General features: G+C 44.0%; 1 protein-coding gene across 1 annotated transcript in view; it reads left to right on the top strand.

The window, feature by feature from the left end:
• Positions 1-25,166, top strand: part of HEPHL1 (hephaestin like 1) — a 39,312-nt gene that overhangs the window by 2,040 nt on the left and 12,106 nt on the right. The window contains exons 2-11 of the mRNA XM_083500635.1: positions 3,667-3,911; positions 5,751-5,963; positions 9,316-9,495; positions 11,666-11,920; positions 14,540-14,708; positions 15,868-16,007; positions 16,225-16,356; positions 17,392-17,603; positions 21,713-21,893; positions 23,538-23,774. Coding sequence (XP_083356761.1) covers positions 3,667-3,911; positions 5,751-5,963; positions 9,316-9,495; positions 11,666-11,920; positions 14,540-14,708; positions 15,868-16,007; positions 16,225-16,356; positions 17,392-17,603; positions 21,713-21,893; positions 23,538-23,774 — 1,964 coding nt within the window. The remainder of the gene's footprint in view (positions 1-3,666; positions 3,912-5,750; positions 5,964-9,315; positions 9,496-11,665; positions 11,921-14,539; positions 14,709-15,867; positions 16,008-16,224; positions 16,357-17,391; positions 17,604-21,712; positions 21,894-23,537; positions 23,775-25,166) is intronic.

The following is a 25,166-nucleotide window of genomic DNA, read 5'->3' as shown; positions in this document are numbered from 1 at the left end:
GAGTGGTTTGAGATGGATAAACAGAACAATTTGTATACGTGATGGTAGAAGCTTTTCTGCAATTATATGGATCTGCACTAAATTTTCAGTGCTTTTTTTCTTCAAAAGGCTTCAAAAGTTGAATTTCTAAGTTTATTTTAACTCTTTGTTGCATGTTAAAATGTTGTTGCATAGCATGGTTTTTCATGACCAATAGGGTTTGCAGTGTTGGATGTAGCAAATTCTTAGAATTCCAAAGCACTAACCAGTCCTTTGCAGACATTCCCCAGATCAAATGTAGACCAGACAAGTCTACTCACGCTCCCTTCCAGATTGGTGTTTTATTGTAGGTGTATTCTGCAACATGTTTAGGGTTGCCATACGTCCGGAATTTCCCAGACATAGCCAGGATTCAGCCGTCGGAAACAGTGTCCGGGCAGAAATCGCTGGAATGTCCATGAAAATCCAGACATGGCAACCCATGTCAGAAGTGTAGATTTTGGCGAATTTCCTTTAAAATAGCTCAGAAACTTAATGTGTTGTTGTTTTTTCAGATTTTGCAAAAATAGCTAAACAGCTTGGCCAAAAAAAAAAAAAAAAAAAGCTGAACAACTTTTGTGTCCAGATTTTCACTTTTTGAAATACAGTGGTACCTTGGGTAACATATGCTTCAGCTTACATACGCTTCAGGTTACAGACTCCGCTAACCCAGAAATAGTACCTCAGGTTAAGAACTTTGCTTCAGGATGAAAACAGAAATCGTGCTCTGGTGGTGCGGCAGCAGCAGGAGGCCCCATTAGCTAAAGTGGTACCTCAGGTTAAGAACAGTTTCAGGTTAAGAACGGACCTCAGAATGAATTAAGTACTTAACCCGAGGTGCCACTTGTTATGTACTGAAGTTCTCACAGCAGGGGGAATACTGTAGATAGTTTTCACTCAGGTCCACATATGCAAATAAGGGATTGAAAGTGACATTCAGTGATTGGATAGTTACAGAAAATGGTTACTGTTGCGTTCTAGTGGAGCTCTATATAAGCAGGTTGGCTGAACCCTTCAGTTCAGTTCTGTTCTGGCCTGTGAATAAACAAGAGCTGTCTGAAGAATCGCTGTGTCGTCTGATATGTTCACCTACAACCTAACACCACTGTATGGCTACCCTAATTGTTGGCACAATGACAGTGTATTAGAGGTGTGGGGGGGGTGTTTCTGCTTTATTAGCTGTTGTGTGACGCTTCCCCTTATGCTCCAACATAATTGCTGCCCAGAAGGCAATTTGCAGAATGAAAAGTTACAAGATTACAGCAGGAAGTTAAAGGAAAGGAAGCAGTATTGCTGCCCCGAAACCTTTTCAGGCACAGTGTTGAAAGTAGGATTGTGTCTTGGCAGAATCCAGAGCACAAATCATTGTGAATGTGCAATAAAAAGGATGTATGGAGGGGCCCTTAATTAAGCAAACTAAGCTACTGAAGTCAAAATTCCCAGCAAAGTCGCCTCTGCAATTGAATTGTGAACTAATTCATATTGGCCTCTTTTTCCACTCCATTAGCCAGTGTTTGTTTCCTACACCCTATGTATGGTTACAGCCCTGTAGGGCCGGGAGTTGCAAAATAAATGTATGTGCCATGCAAAGGGCAAGGTACATATTGATGCTTGCCAGGTGTGTGGGGGCTGAGAAGACAAACAAGAGATCTAGTTTACATTATGGGACAATGAAAGAAAAGTCATCAGGAAATGGGGAAAACAGCTCCAAATATTCACTCTCAAGACCTAACTCAATGTTGCCAGCATTTCACATATTTTCTCTGTGCTGCTTATTAATGTTTAGTTGAAGCAGGTGTGTAAAATGGTACAGTGGTACCTCGGGTTACATACGCTTCAGGTTACATACACTTCAGGTTACAGACTCCGCTAACCCAGAAATAGTGCTTCAGATTAAGAACTTTGCTTCAGGATGAGAACAGAAATCGTGCTCCGGCGGCATGGCAGCAGCAGGAGGCCCCATTAGCTAAAGTGGTGCTTCAGGTTAAGAACAGTTTCAGGTTAAGTATGGACCTCCGGAACGAAACAAGTACTTAACCCGAGGTAAAGGTAAAGGGACCCCTGACTATTAGGTCCAGTCATGGCCGACTCTGGGGTTGCGGCGCTCATCTCGTTTTGTTGGCCGAGGGAGCCGGCATACAGGTTCCGGGTCGTGTGGCCAGCATGACTAAGCCGCTTCTGGCGAACCAGAGCAGCGCACAGAAACGCCGTTTACCTTCCCGCTGGAGCGGTACCTATTTATCTACTTGCACTTTGATGTGCTTTCGAACTGCTAGGTTGGCAGGAGCAGGGACCGAGCAACGGGAGCTCACCCCATCACGGGGATTCAAACCGCCAACCTTCTGATTGGCAAGTCCTAGGCTCTGTAGTTTAACCCACAGCGCCACCCATGTCCCTTAACTCGAGGTACCACTGTATTATTATTATTATTATTATACCAGTGGTACCTCTGGTTGCGAACAGGAGCTGTCCCGGAGGCCTGTTCGCAACATGAAAAGAACGCAATCCACAGCGGCGCATCTGCACACGCGCGAGTTGTGATTTGCCGCTTCTGCACAAGCGTCATTTTGCATGTCTGCGCATGCGCGAGCAGCAACACCTGGAAGTAACCCTTTCCGGTACTTCCGGATCACCGCAGGACGTAACCTGAAAGAACATAACATGAAGCGGACGTAACATGAGGCATGACTGTATTATTATTAGTGAAATGGTATCATGATGTCAGGAGCTGGGCAGAGGAGGAATGGTGGAGACCGCCTCCCCAGCTTGACCCTTCCAGGGAGGAGGAGGAAGAAGACAGTTTAGATTTACAACAGGAAGGTCACAGCTCAGAGGCAGATGAGGAGGAAAGTTGGGAAATAATGGGATTGGAGGAGGAGGAGGAGGAGGAGGAGGAGGAGGAGGAGGAGGAAGCACCAGGCAGGCAACAGCTGACAGACACAGTGTCTTTAGAAAGCATTCCAGACACACACCCCTCTTCCAGAACCCGGCGAGCCTTGAAAGTAGGAGAGCAAAGAGCTCAAAGAGAGAGGGCATGTAGCCGCACCCATAGGAGAGACCATGAGATTGACGAATGAGGAAGTGGGAGAGACGAGGGGTGGAGATTCACTCGGGACAACACCATTATCCAAGAGGCTGGGTTCTATAGCCTCTCTCTGTAAATACTGAATAAAAAGCAGACAGTAAGAAACATTCCCTTGTCTTTGTGCAGTCGTACCTTGGTTTGAAGAAGTTTCAGGATGAATATTTTCGGGTTGCGCTCCGCTGTGACCTGGAAGTAACAGAGCACGCTACTTCTGGGTTTCGCTGCTCATACATGCACAGACACTCAAAATAACATCATGTGCATGTGCAGAAGCGGCGAATCGTGACCCACGCAGACGCACAGATGCGGGTTGCGTTCACTTCAGGATGTGAACAGGGCTCTGGAACAGATCCCGTTCGCATCCAGAGGTACCACTGTACATTCCTGGGCAACCAGCCTGACACATGATGGCATTCAGTGTTTACCTGTCCCCTACATAAGTTGATTGGTTCCCACACATGGAGTGCCTGTGTTGGTGTTTCAAATCTCATCGTCCTCATCTGTTCCATATGATTCATGGATTGAAAATTAACTTAAACTCACCCCTGCCTTTTCTACTGCAGAGAAGCAATTGTCTATGTGAGAAGAGGCCCCAACAGGATAGGTCGGGTTTACAAGAAAGCAATTTTCAAACAATTCACAGACGACACGTACTCCCAGGAGATCCCCAAACCATCTTGGCTGGGTTTTCTAGGTCCAGTTCTGAGAGCCGAAGAAAGAGATACTTTTATTATTCATTTGAAGAACTTTGCTTCCCGGCCTTATTCTGTACATCCCCACGGAGTCTTCTACGAGAAAGATTCTGAAGGTAAAACAAAGATTTGCTTTTCCTCTTCTGCTGTTTCAGAATCTATCTCTTTCCTCTATTACTCCTGGGAGCCAGTATAGTGGTTCAGGTAGCATGTTGGAAACTTGACAGAGGAGACCTCGGTTCAGATCTGGGCTCACATCAATTTGTCCGCAGAGGAATGTAATAGAGGCCTGCTGGGTCAGACCAAGAGTTCATTTACTCCAGCAGTGTGGAAACTTCATTAGCCTGAGGACCACATCCCCTCACAGGGAATCTTCGAGGGGGTGGGGTGTCACATGTCAGTGGTGGGCGGGGCCAGAGGTAAAAGTGGGTGGAGTAATAAATGTGACTCTTGCCTTCGTACAGTAGGCTGTGCAAAAGCCAAATATTTTTATACCAGTATCAGGTGGTGGGACAGGGCAATGGTGCCTAACCTCACATCACAGCCACGTTCATTAATTTCTTTTTTTTTTTTTAAGAATAATTTTTTATTAACCGACCAATCACATCAAATCAAACCAAATTACATAAATTCCAAATTACACAGCCGAATTTTAATTTTTTCTTGGGGGTACCCATATTTCAAGTTCCGAAGGGATCCAATCAACTTCTTGCTTCTTACTGCTGTTTTAATGTCCACAAATCTAACCTTATGATGTTCACAGTACTATCTAGTCCTTTCTTATTATTTTTCCACATCTCTTGTTGTTATTTTCATATATTTTTCCTTTCTCTTTGTGACCTCTGATAGACTCCGCAAGCTGGTTAGAACAGTTTGTAATCCTGCGTGGATATTTTTTTTTTATCCAGTAGCCATATCCAGACGTTTTCCATATAACATCACTTCCATACATCAAAACAGTCTTAGCATCATTAATCTTCACCAATCTGCCTCCTTTCTCAAAACCTCTGAGGAGATTCACCAGGAATGCAGTCTGAAACCAAGTCCGTTCTTCCTCCCGGCTATAAATCCTTTGGCAAGATGGCGACTCCGAATTAATTGCTGCGCCATTCCCAAAAGCTCTTATTGCTTCTCGGTCTCCATAAAGCATACTTTTGGTTAAAGTTTATCTCCACACAGACCTTAATCATCCTGCTTGGGTCAGTTCAACCGACAGTTCTAATGAGGAGGGGTTCTTGTAAATCACATAGAAGGAAAGTAAAAAAGGTCCCGTCCCCCCATTCAGCCCCATTGTCAACATACCCCGCCTTTGGTGTATCTTCATCGTAAAATATTCCTGTTTCTCCAGCCCGTCGTCTTCTTTCGCAGAGGTCACTTAAATTAGCAGACTCCCCTTCTTCACTTGAAATATGTGCATTTGCTTCTTTTGTAATTAATTATTCCAAATTGCTGCAACTAGTGTGCGATCAGAGACAGTGTCCAGGAGAGTCGATGTCCACACGGGGGCATTCTGCCTAGGGCCCTCATCCCCTTCTTTCAAATTAGGGGGTGATTTATGGGCACAGCAGGCAAGGGCAGTGTTCCTCATTTCCTTGGGGCAACAAGGGAGGCTGCCTACTCCCATAACAGCCTCTTAATTACCCCATGTGGGTCGGAGAGATGGTATTGTTGGCCATCTTCCAATGCGCCCTCTAGTGGCCCCCACCACATTCATTAATTTCAGTGGGTTTATTCTGAATAAAACCTACTTGAGCGCTGCCCTATATTTACTTAGCCGCTTTCCCACCTTTTCTCTTTTTGCAAAAGTGATCAAAGCAACTTTGAGAGAGAGAGAGAGAGAGAGAGAGAGAGAGAGAGAGAGAGAGAGAGAGAACAAACTAAAATGCTCATGTGTAAGATGTCTAAAAGGGCACACAAAGAACTTCAATCTTTTTTTTTTTTATGTTCCTCCTCAGGAGCCCTCTACCGAGATGGAACAGGTGGCAAAAGCAAGGCTGATGATTTTGTTCTCCCTGGTTCCAATTATACATATACATGGCTGGTTACAGATGAGTTTTCCCCTACACCGGCAGATCCACGGTGCCTGACTTGGATTTACCATTCGCATATCGACACGCCAAAAGATATCAGCACTGGGTTAATTGGGCCGCTGGTGGTTTGTCAAAAAGGTACGGAACATGTCATGCCAAGTGCCTCTGTGGCAGCAAGATTTGGTTAAAAAATTCAGGACTGCATCCACAAATTCTGATACGTTCAGCAGTTGTACCTTTGCATGACCTCTGAGTAGCCTAGCCCATTTCTGGTGTCCAATTCACACTGCTGGTTATTATGTTGAAAGCCCTAAACAATTTTGGGCCAAGATACCTAAAATAACCATTTCCTCCCATCAAGTCCCATTGATAGTTGGGGAGTGGGGGAAAGGAGAGAGTATTCTCTGAAAGCCTGAATTGCAGCCTTACAAAGAGTTTTCTCTTCCAGCAGGTTTTTGACCTGCCAACTTGAAGATATTTTTTAACTGACCCCTCAGAATTCATATCTCTTTTACCTGCTGTGCTCCTGTACTTTAACGGCATTTTTTCATCTCTGCCAAGCTAAGCAGTTGGCTCCTTACCTCTCTTGCCCTGACCTAGCCACTGTGATCCATGCGACAGTCACCTCCAGACTTGATTATTGTAACTCACGCTACGTGGGGCTGCCCTTGAGACTGACCCAGAAACTCCAGCGGGTGCAGAATGCCGCGGCGAGATTCCTTACAGGGTCCTCGCCACAGGATCACATTCACACAGTGCTATACCAGCTGCACTGACTCCCGGTGGAGTACAGGATCAGGTTTAAGTGGACAAACGCTGGCTCCCTCGGCCAATAAAGTGAGATGAGCGCTGCAACCCCAGAGTCGGTCACAACTGGACCTAATGGTCAGGGGTCCCTTTACCTTTAACCTTTAAAGCCCTATACGGCCTAGGACCCTCGTACCTACGGGACTGCCTTTCCTGGTGTGTCCCATGGAGGACTTTACAATCTTCAAACAAAAACATCTTGGAGGTCCCAGGCCACAGGGAGTTTAGGCTGGCCTCAACCAGAGCCAGGGCTTTTTCGGCTGTGGCCCTGATCTAGTGGAACGCTCTGTCACAAGAGACTAGGGCCCTGCGAGACTTGACATCTTTCCGCAGGGCCTGCAAGACAGAGCTGTTCCACCAGGCCTTTGGCCAAGGCACAGCCTGACCCCCTCCTTTGGTAATCCACACAGAACTCTAGCCCAATGGTTGCCATTAATTTGATTCTGAATTGATTTTAGAATGCTGTGCTTACTTTTACTGTTAGCCCCTCTGAGCCCAGCTTCGGCTGGGGAGGGCAGGATATAAATAAATTATTATTATTATTATTATTATTATTATTATTATTATTATTATTAAAGTGATTTTTCATTGCAACTGCAGCCAGAGCAGGTGAGGTTCCATTGCCCTCCTGCCTTCCAAATGCCATGCTTCACTGCTGCTTACTGAGAAGAAGAGGAAAGGGGAAAAGCAGCGGGGAGTTAGGCAGTGAGGGAGCAGCAGCAGCAGGAACAACAGATTGACTCTGCCACCGCACCCACACCATGCCAAGCTCCCCACTGCCTTGTCCCTCTTGGGAAGCTGCAATGAAGTCTGGTGCTGGGAAGGCAGGAGAGCAATGCATTCCCATCCATCCCTTTAGGTGGTTCTGTCTATAGCAGATACACACAAGTGCAATTATTGCAAATGATGTTGATAGGAGTTGGGTATGTTCAGCCTGGGGAAGAAAAGACTGAGAGGTGATAGGGTAGACATCTTCAAATATTTGAAGGGATGCTTTTCTGCTGCTCCAGAAAGTAGAATGGATTCCAACTACAAGGAAAGGAGATTCTGACTAAACATCAGGGAGAACTTTCTGGCAGTAAGAGCTGTTCAACAGGGGAATAGACTGTTTCGGAAGGTGGTGGACTCTTTTAAACAGAGGTTGGATGACCACCTGTCAGGGATTCTATAATAGTGACAACAACAACAACAACAACAACAACAACAACAACTTTATTATTTATATCCCCCCCCCCATCTTGCCAGGTTTCCCTGGGCGGCTTACATATAAAATGGCAAAACATTAGTCATGAAAAAATTACCTGATACAGGGCTGCCTTCAGATGTCTTCTAAAAGTCAAAAAGTTGTTTATTTCCTTGACATCTTATGGAAGGGGGCCACTACCGAGAAGGCCCTCTGCCTGGTTCCCTGTAACCTCACTTCTCACAGTGAGGGAACCACCAGAAGGCCCTCGGTGCTGGACCTCAGTGTCTGGGCTGAACAATGGGGGTGGAGATGCTCCTTCAGGTATACTGGGCCAAGGCCTTATAAGGCTTTAAAGGTCAGCACCAACACTTTGAATTGTGTTTGGAAATGTACTGGTAGCCAATGTAGGTCTTTCAAGACCGGTGTTATGTGGTCTCGGCAGCCACTCACAGTCACCAGTCTAGCTGCCACATTCTGGATTAGTTGTAGTTCTTTAGCTGTGATGCCAGCACTGCAGGATGACTGGATGACCTTTCTGGGATCCCTTCCAACTGTACATTTCTATGAATCTGTAAATGCTGAAAGCAGCATAGAGCTTTTCCAAAAAGAAATCTGGAGTATAAATACAGCAGCAGGTGATGCTTTCCTTGGAGGTGGGTTTGCTGCCCCTGTAGATTCTGCTACCTGAGGCAGGTACCTCACCTTACTTCATGGATGGGCCGGCCCTGGCCCTTCCCCATGTACTGTTGTGCTGCTCATGAGTAAGGCCTATCCCATGTTCTTGGTCTATAATTTTAAAGAATCCCCCTGTGCAATTGCTAACAACATCATTCACGTACATAATATGTACCTAGGCCTTGAGTCTGCACACTGATTTCCTACTCGGGATTGATTTCAAGGCAAGAGTTTTTAGAACATGTGAAGTGGCTCCAAATAAATTAACTTAAAGGGTTTACAGAAAACCAAACTTTTAATAAGCAAGAGTTGTACAAGATTATGGTTCTAGCCGGAATGGCAGTTATTGCTTAGGGATGGAAAGGAAAGGCCAAATGGAATATAGAAAAATGAAATGATTATGTTTTTGAATACGTACAGATAGTGTCAGAGGATAGATGGGAAAATAAATGCCAAAGAATCACAAATAAATGGGCATTTTACAGGAACTGGATAGAAAGAGGGGAAGCCAACCCTAACATACAAGCTCGAATGAACAGACTGTGTACATGGATAAAGATATGAAGAACGAAGGCCTGACCTGGGGGGGGGGGCTGGAGGGGGGAAAGGGGGGGAAAGTAAACCGGATGGTATTTTGAATTGATTTTGTTATGTAAGCCTTTTTTCAGAAACCATATAGTTATGTAGTTATGTACTGTAGTATGAATGAATTTTGTTTTGTATTCTTTGTGTTATAGAATATATATAATAATGTTATGTTACTAAGCAAATTTAATAAAACAGTAAAAAAAACAAACACCTTTTACATGTTTGCTTTCTTAGGAACATTAGATGATGCTTCAGCGCCAGCGGCCAATGCCACAAAAAGCTTTGCTCTCATGTTCAGCATCGTAGATGAAAATCTCAGCTGGTACCTGGATGAAAATATAAATACCTTCTGCTTGGAACCCAGCACAGTGGATAAAGAGGACGAAGATTTCCAGCTGAGCAATAAGATGCACGGTGAGCTGGTGCTGCAGGACAGGAAGAACAACGCCTGTTTTACAATTGCCGCCAGATTTGGTTGCAACTTCTAATTGCTGCTGCACCTCTTCCTTTCCTCGTGAGAGGAAATAGTCTGGGGTTGTGTCAGGATATTAATGCCGCCTCTTTCGTCTACTACCCGCAGCTTGAAACACAGGCCAAGCCGGACTAGGTGCCTTCAGTTCCATTCTGAGGCAGGTTCCCCAGCTTTGAGTCACCTCAGCAGCTCCTACGGGGAAAAAGCAGAGGTTAGGCAAGCAACCCATTGTGAAATGCCTTTCATCATGGGTAGGCAAACTAAGGCCCAGGGGCCGGATCCGGCCCAATCACATTCTTTTTTTTTAATAAGATATTTATTAAAAGTTTTTTGGATATAAGAAAAAAAATGAAAAATAAACATACAGAATAATAAACAATTAAAAACACACATTAATTTTCAATGACATAACTTCCATACCCTTATTTATTCTGACCTCCTCATACTTCCCTTCTTTGTATTCCAGTTCAACCTGTTAGTTCAGCAAATCCTTACCATTAAACTTTTACCCATTTATAATCCTTTTTTCATGTCTCCAGCATTACAGCTGGAAACCACTTAGTTTCTATCCAACATCTTTCTAACATTCATTCATTTTACAATATTTCTTTAAATAGTCCTTAAATTTCTTCCAGTCTTCTTTCACCGACTCTTCTCCCTGGTCTCGGATTCTGCCCAATCACATTCTAAATCCGGCTTGCGGATGGTCCGGGAATCAGTGTGTTTTTACATGAGTAGAATGTGTCCTTTTATTTAAAATGCATCTCTATTTGTGGGGTCTGCCTGGTGTTTTTACATGGGCAGAATGTGCGCTTTTATTTAAAATTCATCTCTGGGCTATTTGTGGGGCATAGGAATTTGTTCATTTTTTTCCCTTTCAAAATATAGTCCGGCCCACCACAAGGTCTGAGGGACAGTGGACCGGCCCCCTGCTGAAAAAGTTTGCTGACCCCTTCCTTTCGCCATGAGTCCCTAGGACTTGAATGGAGGGCCTCTGGGTTTGTGTGCAGCTTCTCCTTGTGGTGAAACCCTGAACTGCAAGTTGCAGCATCATTCTAAGCACTTTAGCATCCTCAGACCCTGGACTGACCCCATCAGGCAGGCTGTCCATAGGATCCCCCTGGGCACGAAAGAGTTTGAAGGTCTTCCTGTTCTAGTTGTCCCTGAGCTCTGGTGTCTTCCTGTATTCTTGGGTTCTGACAGCTGGCTTGTTCCTAAATGCTGCCTCCTGCCGTTCACCATGTCCTGTCTTTAGAATTGTAGGGTGGGATGCAAATAAGTTGTTGAATGCATGGAATGAGGTGGTCCACTTGTACAAGAGGACTTTCTGCTGCACAAGAAAAAGGTGCAGCAGAGGGAGAAAAGCTGGGAAAGTCTTGTTGCATGAGCAGATCTCCTTCTCCACCTGAACACCCCGCTTAGTGCTATGTTGAATTCCATTCATAGAATTGGAAGGGACCTCAAATATCATCTAGTACAACCCCCTGTGAATGCAGGAAATGCACTACTACAGCAGCCCCACAAGAGTGGCCATCCAGCTTCTGCTTTTAAAACCTTTAATGAAGGGGAGTCCACCACTTCTGAGGCAATCTTGCTCTTTGGTGCTGACTTCTGGACTCATAACTGTGCTTACCTCAGACATCTACTCCTGGCCCACAGCTGTCAGTGTCTAGACCCCAGAATCCATCTCGAACCCCATCTTGAAGCATGGGGATCTCTTCCAACTGCCCAACTTTTCCCTTCTCTGTTTTTCTTCCTTTTATCTCACGTCCCCTTGGTTTTCTTTTTTTCTTTTTCTTATTCTCTTCTTCTTTTCACCTTTAAATTTCATATCTTTCTTGTTATAATAATAATAATAATAATTTTTTTTTATTTATACCCCGTCCTTCTGGCTGGGTTTCCCCAGCCACTCTTTATCTTTAAACAAAGGAGAAAAGGGTGATGATGACTTCGTTTGAAGCCATTTTGCTTCCATTACGTTAGTGAAATAGAGAACAAGAAGGAAAATCTTAAATGTGGCACACATTAGCTGTTTTAAAATGAATGTCCCTGTCATTCATATCCCTGTAACTCATGGATTATCTTTTCTTATATTGTGTTATATGTTTCCAGCAATTAACGGTTATGTTTTTGGAAACCTCCCTGGCCTGGAGATGTGCACTGGTGAATTGGTGTCCTGGCATTTGTTTGGGATGGGGACCGAGATCGACGTTCACTCTGCAGAGTTCTTCGGCCATACTTTGCTTAACAGAGGCCACAGGATGGATGTCATCAGCCTCTTTCCGGCCACTTTTGTGACAGCAGAAATGATGGCAGAGAATGCTGGGAAGTGGCTTTTGACCTGTCAAGTCGATCATCACATACAAGGTATCTATGCACCATTCGAGAAAGGTCAATAGACATTGCAGTTGGGCCAGAACAACTACTACTGCTAGTAATATTTTATATACAGTGGTACCTCGGGTTAAGTACTTAATTCATTCCGTAGGTCCATTCTTAACCTGAAACTGTTCTTAACCTGAAGACCACTTTAGCTAATGGGGCCTCCTGCTGCTGCCGCGCCGCCGGTGCACGATTTCTGTTCTCATCCTGAAGCAAAGTTCTTAACCCGAGGTAATATTTCTGGGTTAACGAAGTCTGTAACCTGAAGCTTATGTAACCCGAGGTACCACTGTATCAGCATCGGTGTGAATAGTGCTGTACAGAGCGGAGTACAGGGCTCTGCCCCAAGGAACTTACAGATTCAACACCAAGGAAACAAAAAAAAGGGGGGGAGGAACTGGAAGGATGAATAAACAGGGAACTGATATGCATTTGTTTCAGTTGTAATGTGTGCATAGGCTGAGGGTACAGGATGAGTTACAGTAGGACATGGGAACAAAAAGACATAAATGCACAAAAGGTGGCATATCAGCAAAGGTTTCTAAGCAAAGAAGTTGACATTCTACACAGTGCATCAACCTTGAAATGATTCCAGAAATGTATTGTGTAAACTTTTTTTTAAAAAAGCCATATAACAATAACAGGCTCTGTTCCACAATAATTGCTGCTTCTGGCGGCTGCCAGTTGGGACTAATGTTTTCCTGTTGTTTGCCTGTTTGTTGCAGGACTGTATAGGCGGCATCTAAATTAAAAAGTGCTCAAAATGACAAGCAATAATAACCAGGCAGCCACAGCAGGTCCTTCAAACAGCACAACATTTTTTAAAAAAGTATTATGAACAGCCATAAATCCCCATATGAACCAAACCGGAGCCTACAATCATCAGTCTGAGGCCTTTTGTGTTCCCATCCTTCACAAGACGTCCAGAGAGTGGCAATATGACAATGGACCTTTTCTGCAGTCGCTCCCCGTTTGTGGAATGTTCTTCCCAGGGAGGCTTGCCTGGTGCCTTTGTTACATATCTTAAGGCACCAAGCAAAAACATTCCTGTTCTCCCAGGCCTTTGGCTAATTAAATGATCCATGGCTTTTTAAACTGGGGGGTATTTGGTTGGTTGGTTTGTTACTATGTTATGTGTATATATATTTGTTTTTATACACTGTGAGTCTCAGATGGAGGGCGGTATAGAAATTTAATGAAAACAAACAAATAAGTCAAAGCACAAGTTAAACAGTAGAGGGAACCAACCAATAAAACCAGCATTTAACCAACCTGACTTGGCACTCGTACCGTGTTCTGGTTCCCAGGAGGAGCCCATGGGGCAAGGCATGCCAGACAGCAAGGCAGGTCCATTGTTGCAGCGCCACGGAGAGCTCCCAATGAGCCACTTGTCCAGACAAAAGATGGCAGTGAACTGATACTTTCTGCGCCTCTGTCTCCAGCCCATCTCTCCTAGACTTCATCCTGTTTTAAATAATTAGGTCGCATTCACACCATTTAAAGCACTCTTGTGCCATTTTAACAGCCCTGGGTTGCCCCAGAGATTTACTGAAGCCTGTTAAGGGTGCTGAGAGTTTTTATAAGACCTCGCACAGGGCTACTATTACCAGCTCCAGCGTCTTTTAAAGCCATCCAAGTTGACAGCTATCAGTATTTGCTGTGGCAGCAAATTCCATAGTTTAACTATGTGCTTTGTAAAGGACCTTCTTTTCTGGGTCCTGAATGTTCCAACATTCAACTTCATTGGATTCCCCCAAGCTCTAGCATTATGAAAGGAGAAAAACTTTCCCTATCCACTTTCTTCACACCACACATCATTTTAGACTCCTCCAACACGTCCTTCTCTTACTCATATTTTCTCTAAACGAAAGGGGCCCAAATACTTTGACCTTTCATCAATAGGGGCATTGCTCCATTGCAGCCTTGATCATTCTAGTTGACCCCTTTCTGAACCTTTTTGAGGTTAGGCCACCAGAGCTGTGCACAGTGTTCCAAATGCAGTCGCACTGCAGATTTCTATAACTGTTATGTACTGAAGTTCTCACCCTGGGCCAGCAGGGGGATACTGTAGATAGTTTTCACTCAGGTCCACATATGCAAACAAGGAATTGAAAGTGACGTTCAGTGATTGGATAGTTACAGAAAGTTGTTACTGTTGCATTGTAGTGGAGCTCTATATAAGCAGGCTGGCTGAACCGTTCAGTTCTGTTCTGGGTCTGTGAATAAACAAGAGCTGTTTGAAGAATCGCTGAGTCATCTGATATGTTCACCCACAACTTAACAATAACAGCCTTATGATATTGGCAGTTCTCAGGTCCTTTTCTAATAATCCCTAGCATGGAATCTCCCCTTTTCACAATATTGTAACCTTTGCTCATAAGGGAAATTGTTCCATCCCCTTGACAATTTTGGCTCCATTTGTTTGTTTGTTGTTTTTCTACCTCACCTTTCTCCCAACTTGTGATTCATAATGTTGGTACTCTTTTGGCACGCTACTGTGCCCCTTGACAACCTAGTTTGGAAATTACAGCATTAGCATAATTGATTGCATGGTGAAACCAGATCAAATTAAAGACTTCTTGTGTGTCCTTTCCTACACTGTAGCTGGTATGATGGGATTCTACAACATCAAGGCTTGCGGTCAAAACATTACCGGGTCTTCACAGAGTGGTCAGGAAAGAAGATACTTCATTGCCGCTGAAAGAATTTTGTGGGATTATGGACCTGGTGGTTTTAATAAACTCACAGGCCAGCCTTTAAATGCTACTGGCAGGTATGTGTTGTGATATTATTTATTTCTTCTTTTCCCCTTTTAGCTGAAAGCTGACATTTTTACTGATGTTTTAGTTACTGTTATGTACTGAAGTTCTCACCTTGGGCCAGTAGGGGGATACTGTAGATAGTTTTCACTCAGGTCCACATATGCAAATAAGGGATTGAAAGTGGTGTTCAGTGATTGGATAGTTACAGAAAGTGGTTACTGTTGTGTTGTAGTGGAGCTCTGTATAAGCAGGCTGGCTGAACCCTTCAGTTCAGTTCTGTTCTGGCCTGTGAATAAACAAGAGCTGTTTGAAGAATTGCTATGTCGTCTGATATGTTCACCCACAACTTAACAGTTACCTTGTTGTAATTTTGTATGCTGTATGCCACCTTTTTCTAAATGAAATTGCAGTCTATAAATAGTTTAATAAATAGGTTACTGAGTTAACTTATGCAGATATATGCACCAGGTTTTTGCTGTTGTTTTTAAAGCCCATGTGGAATAGCAGATTGAGTGTTTGACTTAAATATTAGAAACCCAAGTTTGAAATCAGTGGGGTAGAATTCAATATTATTATTATTATTATTATTATTATTATTATTATTATTAAAAATTTGTATACTGCCCTATATCTGTAGATCTCAAGGCGGTTCACAACATAATTTATTACAATCTGAAAAACACAAAATACATAATAAAAATAAAAATGAAAACAAACCAATAAATGAGTGCAGTTGAAAGAAGAAGCCTTGAGACTCCTCCTTGTCACTTCCCTGATAACTTGTAGAGAAATAAAATAATGTTGTTATATTCTGAACTGGAACTCGGCATTGTCACATGGTGCAATTAATTTCTCTGCACGTTACCTTAGGAGAGAAAAGAAAGTGATGGATGCAGGACTTCTGCTTTAGGCCATGTCTCTCATATCATCTTTATCTCCCCCTTCGGCTAATTAGCCTTGGGATAATGGCTACCTATCAGTCTAACGTTCCTCACAGGGTTGCTGTGAGACTAAAACGGCAGCTGTGAGCTCCCAGGAAGAAAGGTGGTTCTCCAAAAAAACAAATTGATAAATCTATTTTGTGCATAATCTAACCTGTTTGCTTTAAACTGAACATTTCAAATCTGTGGTCAGCTGTACAAGCGGTATCAATACTTTGTTCTCTCACAGCGACTCAGCACCTTTCTTCATACGAGGGGATGACCGAATCGGAGGGCAGTATTGGAAAGTTCATTATGTGTCCTATGCCGATGGAAAATTTACTCGCAAAAAGAAGCAAACAGAAGGCGCCACTCACCTTGGCATACTTGGTACGCCTTGTGGTTTTGAGTCTTCTTTTTTTTTTGGCACTGGTTTCAGTCCCGCTACAGTCTCTCACATTGGAAGTTGCAGCCAGGCACCCTGAGAACATTTCTCCCATCTGAGCAATGCCCCTGACCAAGGGGATGGGGGCAAGTAGGGAGAGGTTTTAAAGCTCAGTGTCCCCTTCCCCAAACCAGCTCATTTCTCTTCCCTGCTCTCCCCCAGGCCCAGTTATCAAAGCTGAAGTTGGAGACACAATTTTGGTTACTTTTGCCAACAAAGCTGACAAGAACTACAGCATGATGCCTCATGGCGTAGCTTTCAGCAAATCGTCAGAAGGAGCCCCTTATGAAGATGGTAACTTTATTTATTTATTTATATTGTTGTGTTTTTTTGGGGGGGGTCATTCTGGATGATGCCCCGAGTTCCTTCCATTTCTTGGGATCCTGTAAGGGGTAGAATGTATAAGAGCAAGCTTGCCCAACCTGTCCCTTTGCCTAGGTAATGGCTTGGGGCTGACTAGTTGCTCTGTGCTATAGAACAAATGGGGGAGCCTTCCCCAGCCCTCAGCTAGCTGCTTGGTCAGAGAACAATCACCAGAGTAGTGTGTGACAGCTGAGCAGAAAAGGACTGGAGGCTGAAAGCTGCAGAGAGGAAGGTGTATTGCTCTGTGCTGGATCCAAATCTGTGACGAATGGAGGAGCAAGATCTTTTGGGGGTGTCCATGCTGTGAGCCTCCCCCATCCTTTGCTCAGGCTGTGCATATCTTAACATAAAATATTATATCCCAAAGACACCGCAGTCTCCACCCACCTTCGTTCCAAGGAAACCAGATGAGAGCAGGAAGCCCTAGAGTCCCTCACGGCTTGGAGATTAGAGTGACATGAAACAATACAGTGGTACCTCGGGTTAAGTACTTAATTCGTTCCGGAAGTCCGTTCTTAACCTGAAGCACCACTTTAGCTAATGGGGCCTCCTGCTGCCGCTGTGCCGCCGGAGCCCGATTTCTGTTCTGTTCTTATCCTGAAGCAAAGTTCTTAACCTGAATAACCCGAGATACCACAGTACTTATTTATACATTTTTACACTGCTTTTTTCATGAAAAAAAGCATGCCTAAAGCAGTGTACAAATTTCTTAGGTAACACAGCTGCGTGAAGAACAGCCTAAACAATCTAACAGTCAAAATAGAGGAAGAGAAAGATACCGGCTTGTCATCCAAAAGGGGGAGGGGAGTCACATGGAAAAATTAGTCTGATCCAACTACAGTTACTCAGTTAAATCCCATTTCTTTCTATGAAGATATTTACTTGAATTATCTTCTTTTATTATTCTGTGTGTGTTACCATGAGTTTCTTCTGGGAGGGTGCTTTTTCACCTCCTTTTATTTTTAGGGCACCAGAAGCCGGGGGCTTATGTTAAACCCGGTGAGACCTTTAAATACAAATGGAGAATTCCTGAAAGTGTCGGCCCAACGGGCGATGATCCACCGTGTCTCACCTACCTGTATTATTCAGCAAACGATCCTGTCATGGACACCCAGTCTGGTCTTGTGGGGCCTCTAATAATCTGCAAGAAGAATGCTTTGGAACCAGATGGAACACAGGTACTAATTCTGATCGGTCCATGCATTTTGAATGGCTGAGAGCGTTCGCTGAGTAGCATGTTAAGCAAATCCAGATCTGAACTGAATTATATTGATTAGGTCAACTTACAACATAAGAACGTATGATCAGAAAAATCATTTTCTAGTTCCGTTTTGGGCCTCCAAGAGTCTCTAATCAAATGCCCCTTGGAAGCTCACAACAAGAAAAAGAGATAACAAGGGAGTCTGCTGCCCCTATGGATCCTTCCACCAGAGGCAGTCGCCTCGCCTTGTCTCATGCATGGGTTGGCCCTGGGTTTAGACAAAATTCATGGAGGATGCTGAAGATTCTGTTTATACACTGAATGTTGCAGAAATGATTTGATATTGCAGTGGAGTCTTTATTTCTCATTTGTTGATGTGAAGCTGACTAGGTTGCATCCCAGGCATAGAAACACAAATAGGAAGTTGCAAGGATCAACCACTGCCTTGCAAGGGTTAAGTTCCTATGTAAAATGCTTGTCGAACATAAAATAAAACTACTCTTGAACATGGTGCCTGGAAAGCAACGCTTTGGAGTATATAGATTTCTCCCTTTCTTTTTTATCCTTGGAGGTGCTATAGAATGGTTTGTGATCAGAGTCCAAATTGGGAAAGAGACTTTTTGTGACGTTTACCGTAGAAAAAGGTCTGAGAGACGCCATGAGCCAAATTTGGAAGGAAGATGACTTTGACGCTGAATAATTTAGATGAAGTGAAATCTGAACTTCTAAATCCTACTTGCCATTCACATCTAAATTAAGAAAATTACAAGTGTTCAGACTGAACGATGACTGTTTTGAGTCTCATGAAGTTTTGGCTATTCAGGTTTCCTTGAAGAAGATGCTGTAGTTGTCTTATTGTAGTCACAGCTACCCAGGAACTGAACAGTTAAGACCGGTTACAATACTTATATTTATTTCAGAAGCTGTAATTAATTGTACATCTGAAACATTTCATCATTGGTTTATTGATTAATCATCTGTTTTTATAAACCCTTCCACAAATGATCTCTTTGTAGGGGTGGGGAACTGTGCTCCTCCAGATGTTGTTGACTCACATCCTCCCTGAGCATTGGCCCTGTAGACTGGGGCTGGAAGAAGGTTGAGTCCAGCAACACCTGGGAAGGGGTCACAGATATCCCTACCCTGCAGCATGGCCAATGGTCAGAGATGGTGCAGGTTTTGCCAATCAACATCTGGAGGGCTATGTGTTCCCCACCCGTAACAGGTGCTTTAGGAAGCGGTCTGTAGCCTTGTCTTGTTACCAGTAAAAGGGAATTGCTTCAACCATCATAAACTCATAGAATTGTAGAGTTGGAAGGGATGCTGAGGGTCATCTGGTCCAACCCCCTTCAATGCAGGAATCTCTGCTAAAGCATCCAAGGCAGATGACCATCCAACCTCTGCTTGAAAACCCCCAAGGAAAGAGAGTCCATTACTTTCCAAGGGAGTCCTTTCCACGGTCGAACTTGTCTTACTGTCAGAAACTTCTTCCTGATGTTTAGTCGGAATCTCCTTTCTTGTAACCTGAATCCATTGGTTGGAGTCCTACTCTCCAGAGCAGGAGAAAGCAAGTTTACTCCATCTTCCATGTGGAAGCCCTTTAGATGTTTGAAGGTGACTATCATATCTCCTCTCAGTCTCCTCTTTTCTAGGCTAAACATACCCAGCTCCTTCAACCGTTCCTCATAAGGCTTGGTTTCCAGACCCTCGATCATCTTGGTTGCCCTCGTCTGCACACACCTGTTTGGCGGCAGCAAACCTGTAGAATAGAATTTTATTATTACGGTCACAGACCAGTTCCGGCTCACTTACAATATCAGGAAAATCACAAAACACAACAGGAATACATTGAATTGCTATTGGGTATAACAAAGACAATTCAGATATAGCAGCAGTTAAAAATATATATTAAATCTTGATCACTAAAATATAACCTAAAATTGTCATTTAAAACCTTAATCATTTTGGTAGTACAGCTTGTTCTCTAGGTTTTATGGCAGTCGCACAGAATTTGGCCACCCGTAGTGTGATCTCTACATCCTTGTCCTCTACCAGGAGTTTTAGACATTGAAGTTCGAACCCATTTGGAGATTTTTGTATAACAGGAGTGATAAATACCGAGCGTATACCCCCATAGAAACGACAGCGTAACAAGACATGAGAGGCAGTTTCTACCTCCATCAAGCCGCAGGGGCAGACTCGTTCCATGTATGGCACCAAACCTGTGTACACTACCTTGTACAGTACACTCGTTGAATGTTAAAAGGTAAAGGTAAAGGGACCCCTGACCATTAGGTCCAGTCGTGGCCGACTCTGGGGTTGCGGCGCTCATCTCACTTTATTGGCTGAGGGAGCCGGCATACAGCTTCCGGGTCATGTGGCCAGCATGACTAAGGCGCTTCTGGCGAACCAGAGCAGCGCACAGAAACGCCGTTTACCTTCCTGCCGGAGCAGTACCCATTTGTCTACTTGCACTTTGACGTGCTTTCGAACTGCTAGGTTGGCAGGAGCAGGGACCAAGCAACGGGAGCTCACCCCGTCGCGGGGATTCGAACAGCCAACCTTCTGATCGGCAAGCCCTAGGCTCTGTGATTTAACCCACAGCGCCACCCGCGTCCCTTTCGTTGAATGTTACGTGTCAATAAATGTATGACTTTTTGTACACATATTTCACACTTGTTGAATGTGAACACCCACATATCAGAAAATCGTTGAGGTGGAAGGGATTCAAACCAAGTGTTGAATGACCACATAGGTGCATAATCAGATGAGGTTACACTGCAGCTTAGAGGGAGTGCACAAAGCTAAAAGCTTCAATCTCTAGGATCTTCAGTTAGGCTGGGAAAGACGCCTCCCTGAAACCTTGGAAAAATGCTACCAATCAATGTAGACACGTTTATTTCTAACCAAAACCTCTTGGACTAGTTTTATAATCCTGTCAAAGAGATTTTTTCTCTTTCAATTTGGTTAATCCTTTTAATTCAGTATGCACAATTAGGAGCTGTTTTAAGAACGTCATTTTCTAGGTGGTTAAACCTGTGAAACAGCAGTTAGTCCAGGGACATGTTCTAGTTTTGTTTTTAAATAGCACAGTATGTTTTCTGTATAATATATAGCACAGGTTATCCATGATGGGAAAAGCTTGCTCTTTAAGAGCAGAGTGTTGGTGCTGACCTTTAAAATCCTAAATGGCCTCGGCCCAGTATACCTGAAGAAGCATCTCCACCCCCATTGTTCAGCCTGGACACTGAGGTCCAGCTCTGAGGGCCTTCAGGCAGTTCCCTCATTTCGAGAAGTGAGGTTACAGGGAACCAGGCAGAGGGCCTTCTTGGTAGTTGCACCCACCCTGTGGAACACCCACCCACCAAATGTCAAGGAAATAAACAACTATTTGACTTTTAGAAGACATCTGAAAGGCAGCCCTGTTAAGGGAAGCTTTTAATATTTAATACTGTATTGGGGAGACTCAGCCGGATGGGTGGGGTATAAATAATACATTTATTATTATTATTATTATTATTATTATTATTATTATTATTATTATTATTATTATTACTATTAACTTTAAAAACAGTTAGTCACCAAAGAAAGCAGCAAAACTCGCCGCAGAAATTCCCGGATGTTTTCTGCCTTCAGACGCCCCCATGTATAAGACATCCCCTATTTTGGGGGACTCCAATTTAAGAAAATGGGGGGGGGAGAGAGATATCCATGTATAAGATGCCTCTAAAATTTTGACATTATATTTTCGGGGGGAAACCTAGTCTTATATATGGGAAAATACGGTAAATATTAAATTGTTATTGTTGTTGTTGTAAACCAAAAGATCCAGATCTTAGAATCATGAGTGCATTCCAGGCTGAAAGGGCCGTGCAAACTTTCTTTAATGTTGAGTGGGAGAGATTCCTGAAGCTATTGTAGAGTATTTTATAGCTCTGTATTTAATACTAGAGAAAGTTCAAAATTTAGCACTGGAATGTTATTTCATTGGTGAAAGATTCTAGCGTAATGATTCTGATCTCCTGCTTAAAGAAAAAAGTGGAAATGTTTTTCGCCCCCTAACGCATATTTGTTTTTTGACTGCAGAAAGGAATAGACAAAGAATTCTACCTACTGTTTACAGTATTCGATGAGAACTTGAGTTTCTATCTTGACACAAACATCAATTCCTTCACTGGTGATCCATCCAAAGTTAATAAGGAAGATGAGGATTTCCAGGAATCCAACAGAATGCATGGTATGGTAAAAAATAATAATTCACCATTGGGTATTGGTTTGTAGCAGAGGTATCCATTATGAAAGAGAAATGAGGGCAGAATTAGGTCCTAGGGGAAGAGCATAGGGCTTCTCCAAACAACCTGTTTATTGAGCTTCCGTCCTGATTTCCTTGCACAAAGCTTACACAGTACTTAGACTATGTCTGTCCTTTATTGAGCATTCATTATGATTTTTTTTGTGGGAGATTAAACAACAATGAGCATCCAGCCTGATTTGCTTTTGTTTATATGCCTTTTCATAAGTCATTTCTTCATTCCACCCTATTTGTTCATTCCAACGCACTTCCCCATGACTTTTCTAATTGGAGTCAGTTTCTTTTTTAAGTGGATTTGTGGCATTAGGGTGACAGAGCACTTTAATCAATTCTCCCGGTATTCACTTGAACCCTTCCCACAAAATACTGACCATGGCGGTGCCATTGAGGTACCATGTCTGTTGCTGAAATTTGCAGAATGAGCTGCAGTGTCTGACTGCCAACTTTCTTCAGACGTATTGCATCTTTATGAAATGCATACAAACTTTGTTGTTGTTGTTTAGTCGTGTCCGACTCTTCGGCTCTGCCCTCCTGCGTGCCTGGGACTGGGCAACGGGGGGGGGGGGCGCCAGGCGGATCTTTGCATCCCGGCACCACATATGCTTAAGACAGCCCTGCCACCATGGGTACCGCCCCCGCCCCTGCTATTGCCACAGGAGAAGCGAGGAGAAGCAGCAGTGGTGGATTCCGGGGAAATCTTGTGAGACCTCATGGAATTCACCAGAAACTGCTGCTGCCACACAACTCCAGCAAGCAAAGCTGTAGTGGCAGTGGTTGGGAGACGACACCTTCCTGTTTTGCCTCAGGTGCAAAATGGGACAGGCCACCATCCTTTCTCTCTCCATTTGGCCATACTGGCTGGGACTAGGGGGAGCTGGAAATTCAACAGTATCTGGAGGACCACAGGTTCCTTTAATGGCTGCTAGAGAAAATATGAACAAGCTTCTAGTACATTCTTTGCTGAAAACTAAATGGCACTGAACATAGTGGGATTTACTTCCAAGTTGGCATGCCTACAGTTACATTGCTACTCAATTAATCTTTTTTTCTCTCCAATCAAGTAGCAGGCCTGGTTATTATCCATTTCCAATCTTGTCTAGTGTTAGAATGAGAAGGTGTTTTAATGTTCTTATAAACTGATACGGAAGGTGTAATGTGTATGGGTTGCTCGTGCGTAAGTTGCCGCCTCTCCAGGCTTTGTTGCCTTGCTAAACCTTTCAGTCTGGGCAGCCCTTCACTTCGTGGCTGCCTCAGTCGCTAGCAGAATCCGTCAGTGGGCGTTTCTTAAATGTTTTCCAACATAAAAGTTGTTTGACACCCAGTCTCCTCCTACTCTCTCTGCGCGAAAGTCTTCTGCGCAGGGTGGGCGTGGGTAGCGGAGGACCCGTGCTCTCCCCGCTGGTGTCCGGTGAAGAGTCCTGGAGCCCTCTCGCCGATTCCCCCATCAGCCCCTCTATATCCCTGGTGTTGCGCTGATTTGCTTCCCCATCTGCAGAGCTGCCTCTCTCCCTGCTGGGCCCTTCTCCAGCATCATTTGAGAGCCTCCCCTCCGCCTCTAGCTCCGATGTCAGTTCCCTGACAGAAGGTTATGGTGCTCAGCATTTTGTGTGTGTGTTTTGTGTTTTCATTTCTTATATTTTAACTTTGCATGCCTCTCTGTTACTTTTTGGCTTTTTCAAAAAACAACAACACCCACCTTAGGGCCCTTGATCCATGCAGAAGTCGGCGACTCAATACTAATTGTGTTTAAGAACAAAGCTAGTCGTCCATATTCAGTATCGGCACATGGCGTGGAAGCAACAGCGGCTGGGAATAAAGCACGCACCACAATGCCAGGTGAACTACGCTGCATGTTTCCAAGTCTTTAGGTTCTGTTAACAATGTGTTCTGTTTAATATTTTAATGCCACTAAACTAGAATTAATCACAGTAGGGAAATATGGAGATCTCTTGATGTTGGCAAACCTATAGGTGTGGCTACATTTTTAAAAAATATCAAGTTAAGGTGGTTGTATAATTAGTACAATCAACAGATTTTGGCCAGGGATTGCTTGCATTGCCCAAGACCATCACATTGCTGCTATGGTGTTTTAGTGTGTTTAATTTTATTGTGAGTCTGAACTGTTTGTTGTAAGCTGCCTTAAGTAGCAGAGAGGTGGGAAATAAATATTTCATTTTTTTAAAAAATGATGTTTTCATTAAGGACTGGAAATCCTTATTTTTGGTAGGGGGTGGTGTTAACACCTTTTGAGTTTTGTGCCATACCAGCTTGAGAACCGTAAGTCCCTACTAAGGAAGACTGGCAACTTAAATTAATGGAATATGCTGAAATAGCTAAATTAACTGGAAGATTAAGAAATCAAAAAGACAACAAATATAAAAAAGAATGGAAAATGTTTATTGCATATTTACAAAAGCATCTGAAGAAGTGTGCATGCACACGAAAGCTCATACCAAGAACTAACTTAGTTGGTCTTAAAGGTGCTACTGGAAGGATTTTTTTTTTTTTTATTGTAAGAAAGTTTATACAATAGCAGGTTTTTAAAAAAACACTTGTAATATTAAGAAGAATGTTAAATTTGGAAATAATTAAGAATAAGGAAATTACAGACATGTATAATATAAGATGATACAAAAGAACCAGGGGTGGGAATGGAGGGAAGTCAGGGATCTGAGTAATCCCAAAATGTGGATTTAATATGATGTGAAAATGTTTGTTTTTTGTGGTATATATTTCAGCGTTTCCCAACCGCTGTTCCGCGGCACAGTAGTGTGCCGTGGAACTTTGCCTTGTGTTCCGCGTGGAGGCGGCCAAGTCGGGCGGTGAGAGGCGGGGCAGCGGCAGCGAGCACATGCGGGGCTGCGAGCGAGCGAGCTCCCACCATCGCCGCTCGCTACCGGGCCTGCGCATCCGCTCGCTAGTGAGCGGGGAATCCCATCCGCCCCCACGTGAGGGGGAATCCCATCCCAGCCCCCGCGAGAGCAGGGGAATCCCATCCGGCCACGCCTCCTGGCCAGCCAATCGGCTGGCTGGAGGGGGCGTGGCTTACCCTTTTTAGGGCCGGAGCAGAGGGGGCTCGCCCTCTCTTCTCCGGCTAGCCCCATCGCCGCTCGCTATTGCCGCTACGAGGTGCCGCTACTGGGCCTGCGCCTGCTCGGCAAGCACACGTGGGGCGGCGAGCGAGCGAGCTCCCACGTCCGACGGCACCAGGCAGGGGCCCTTGGCCGT

This window comes from Podarcis liolepis (genome assembly GCF_965112155.1).
Source record: "Podarcis liolepis genome assembly, chromosome: 4".
NCBI classification, from domain to species: domain Eukaryota; kingdom Metazoa; phylum Chordata; class Lepidosauria; order Squamata; family Lacertidae; genus Podarcis; species Podarcis liolepis.
Note: the sequence above shows the minus strand (reverse complement) of the source record. Positions and strands in the feature narration are given on the sequence as shown.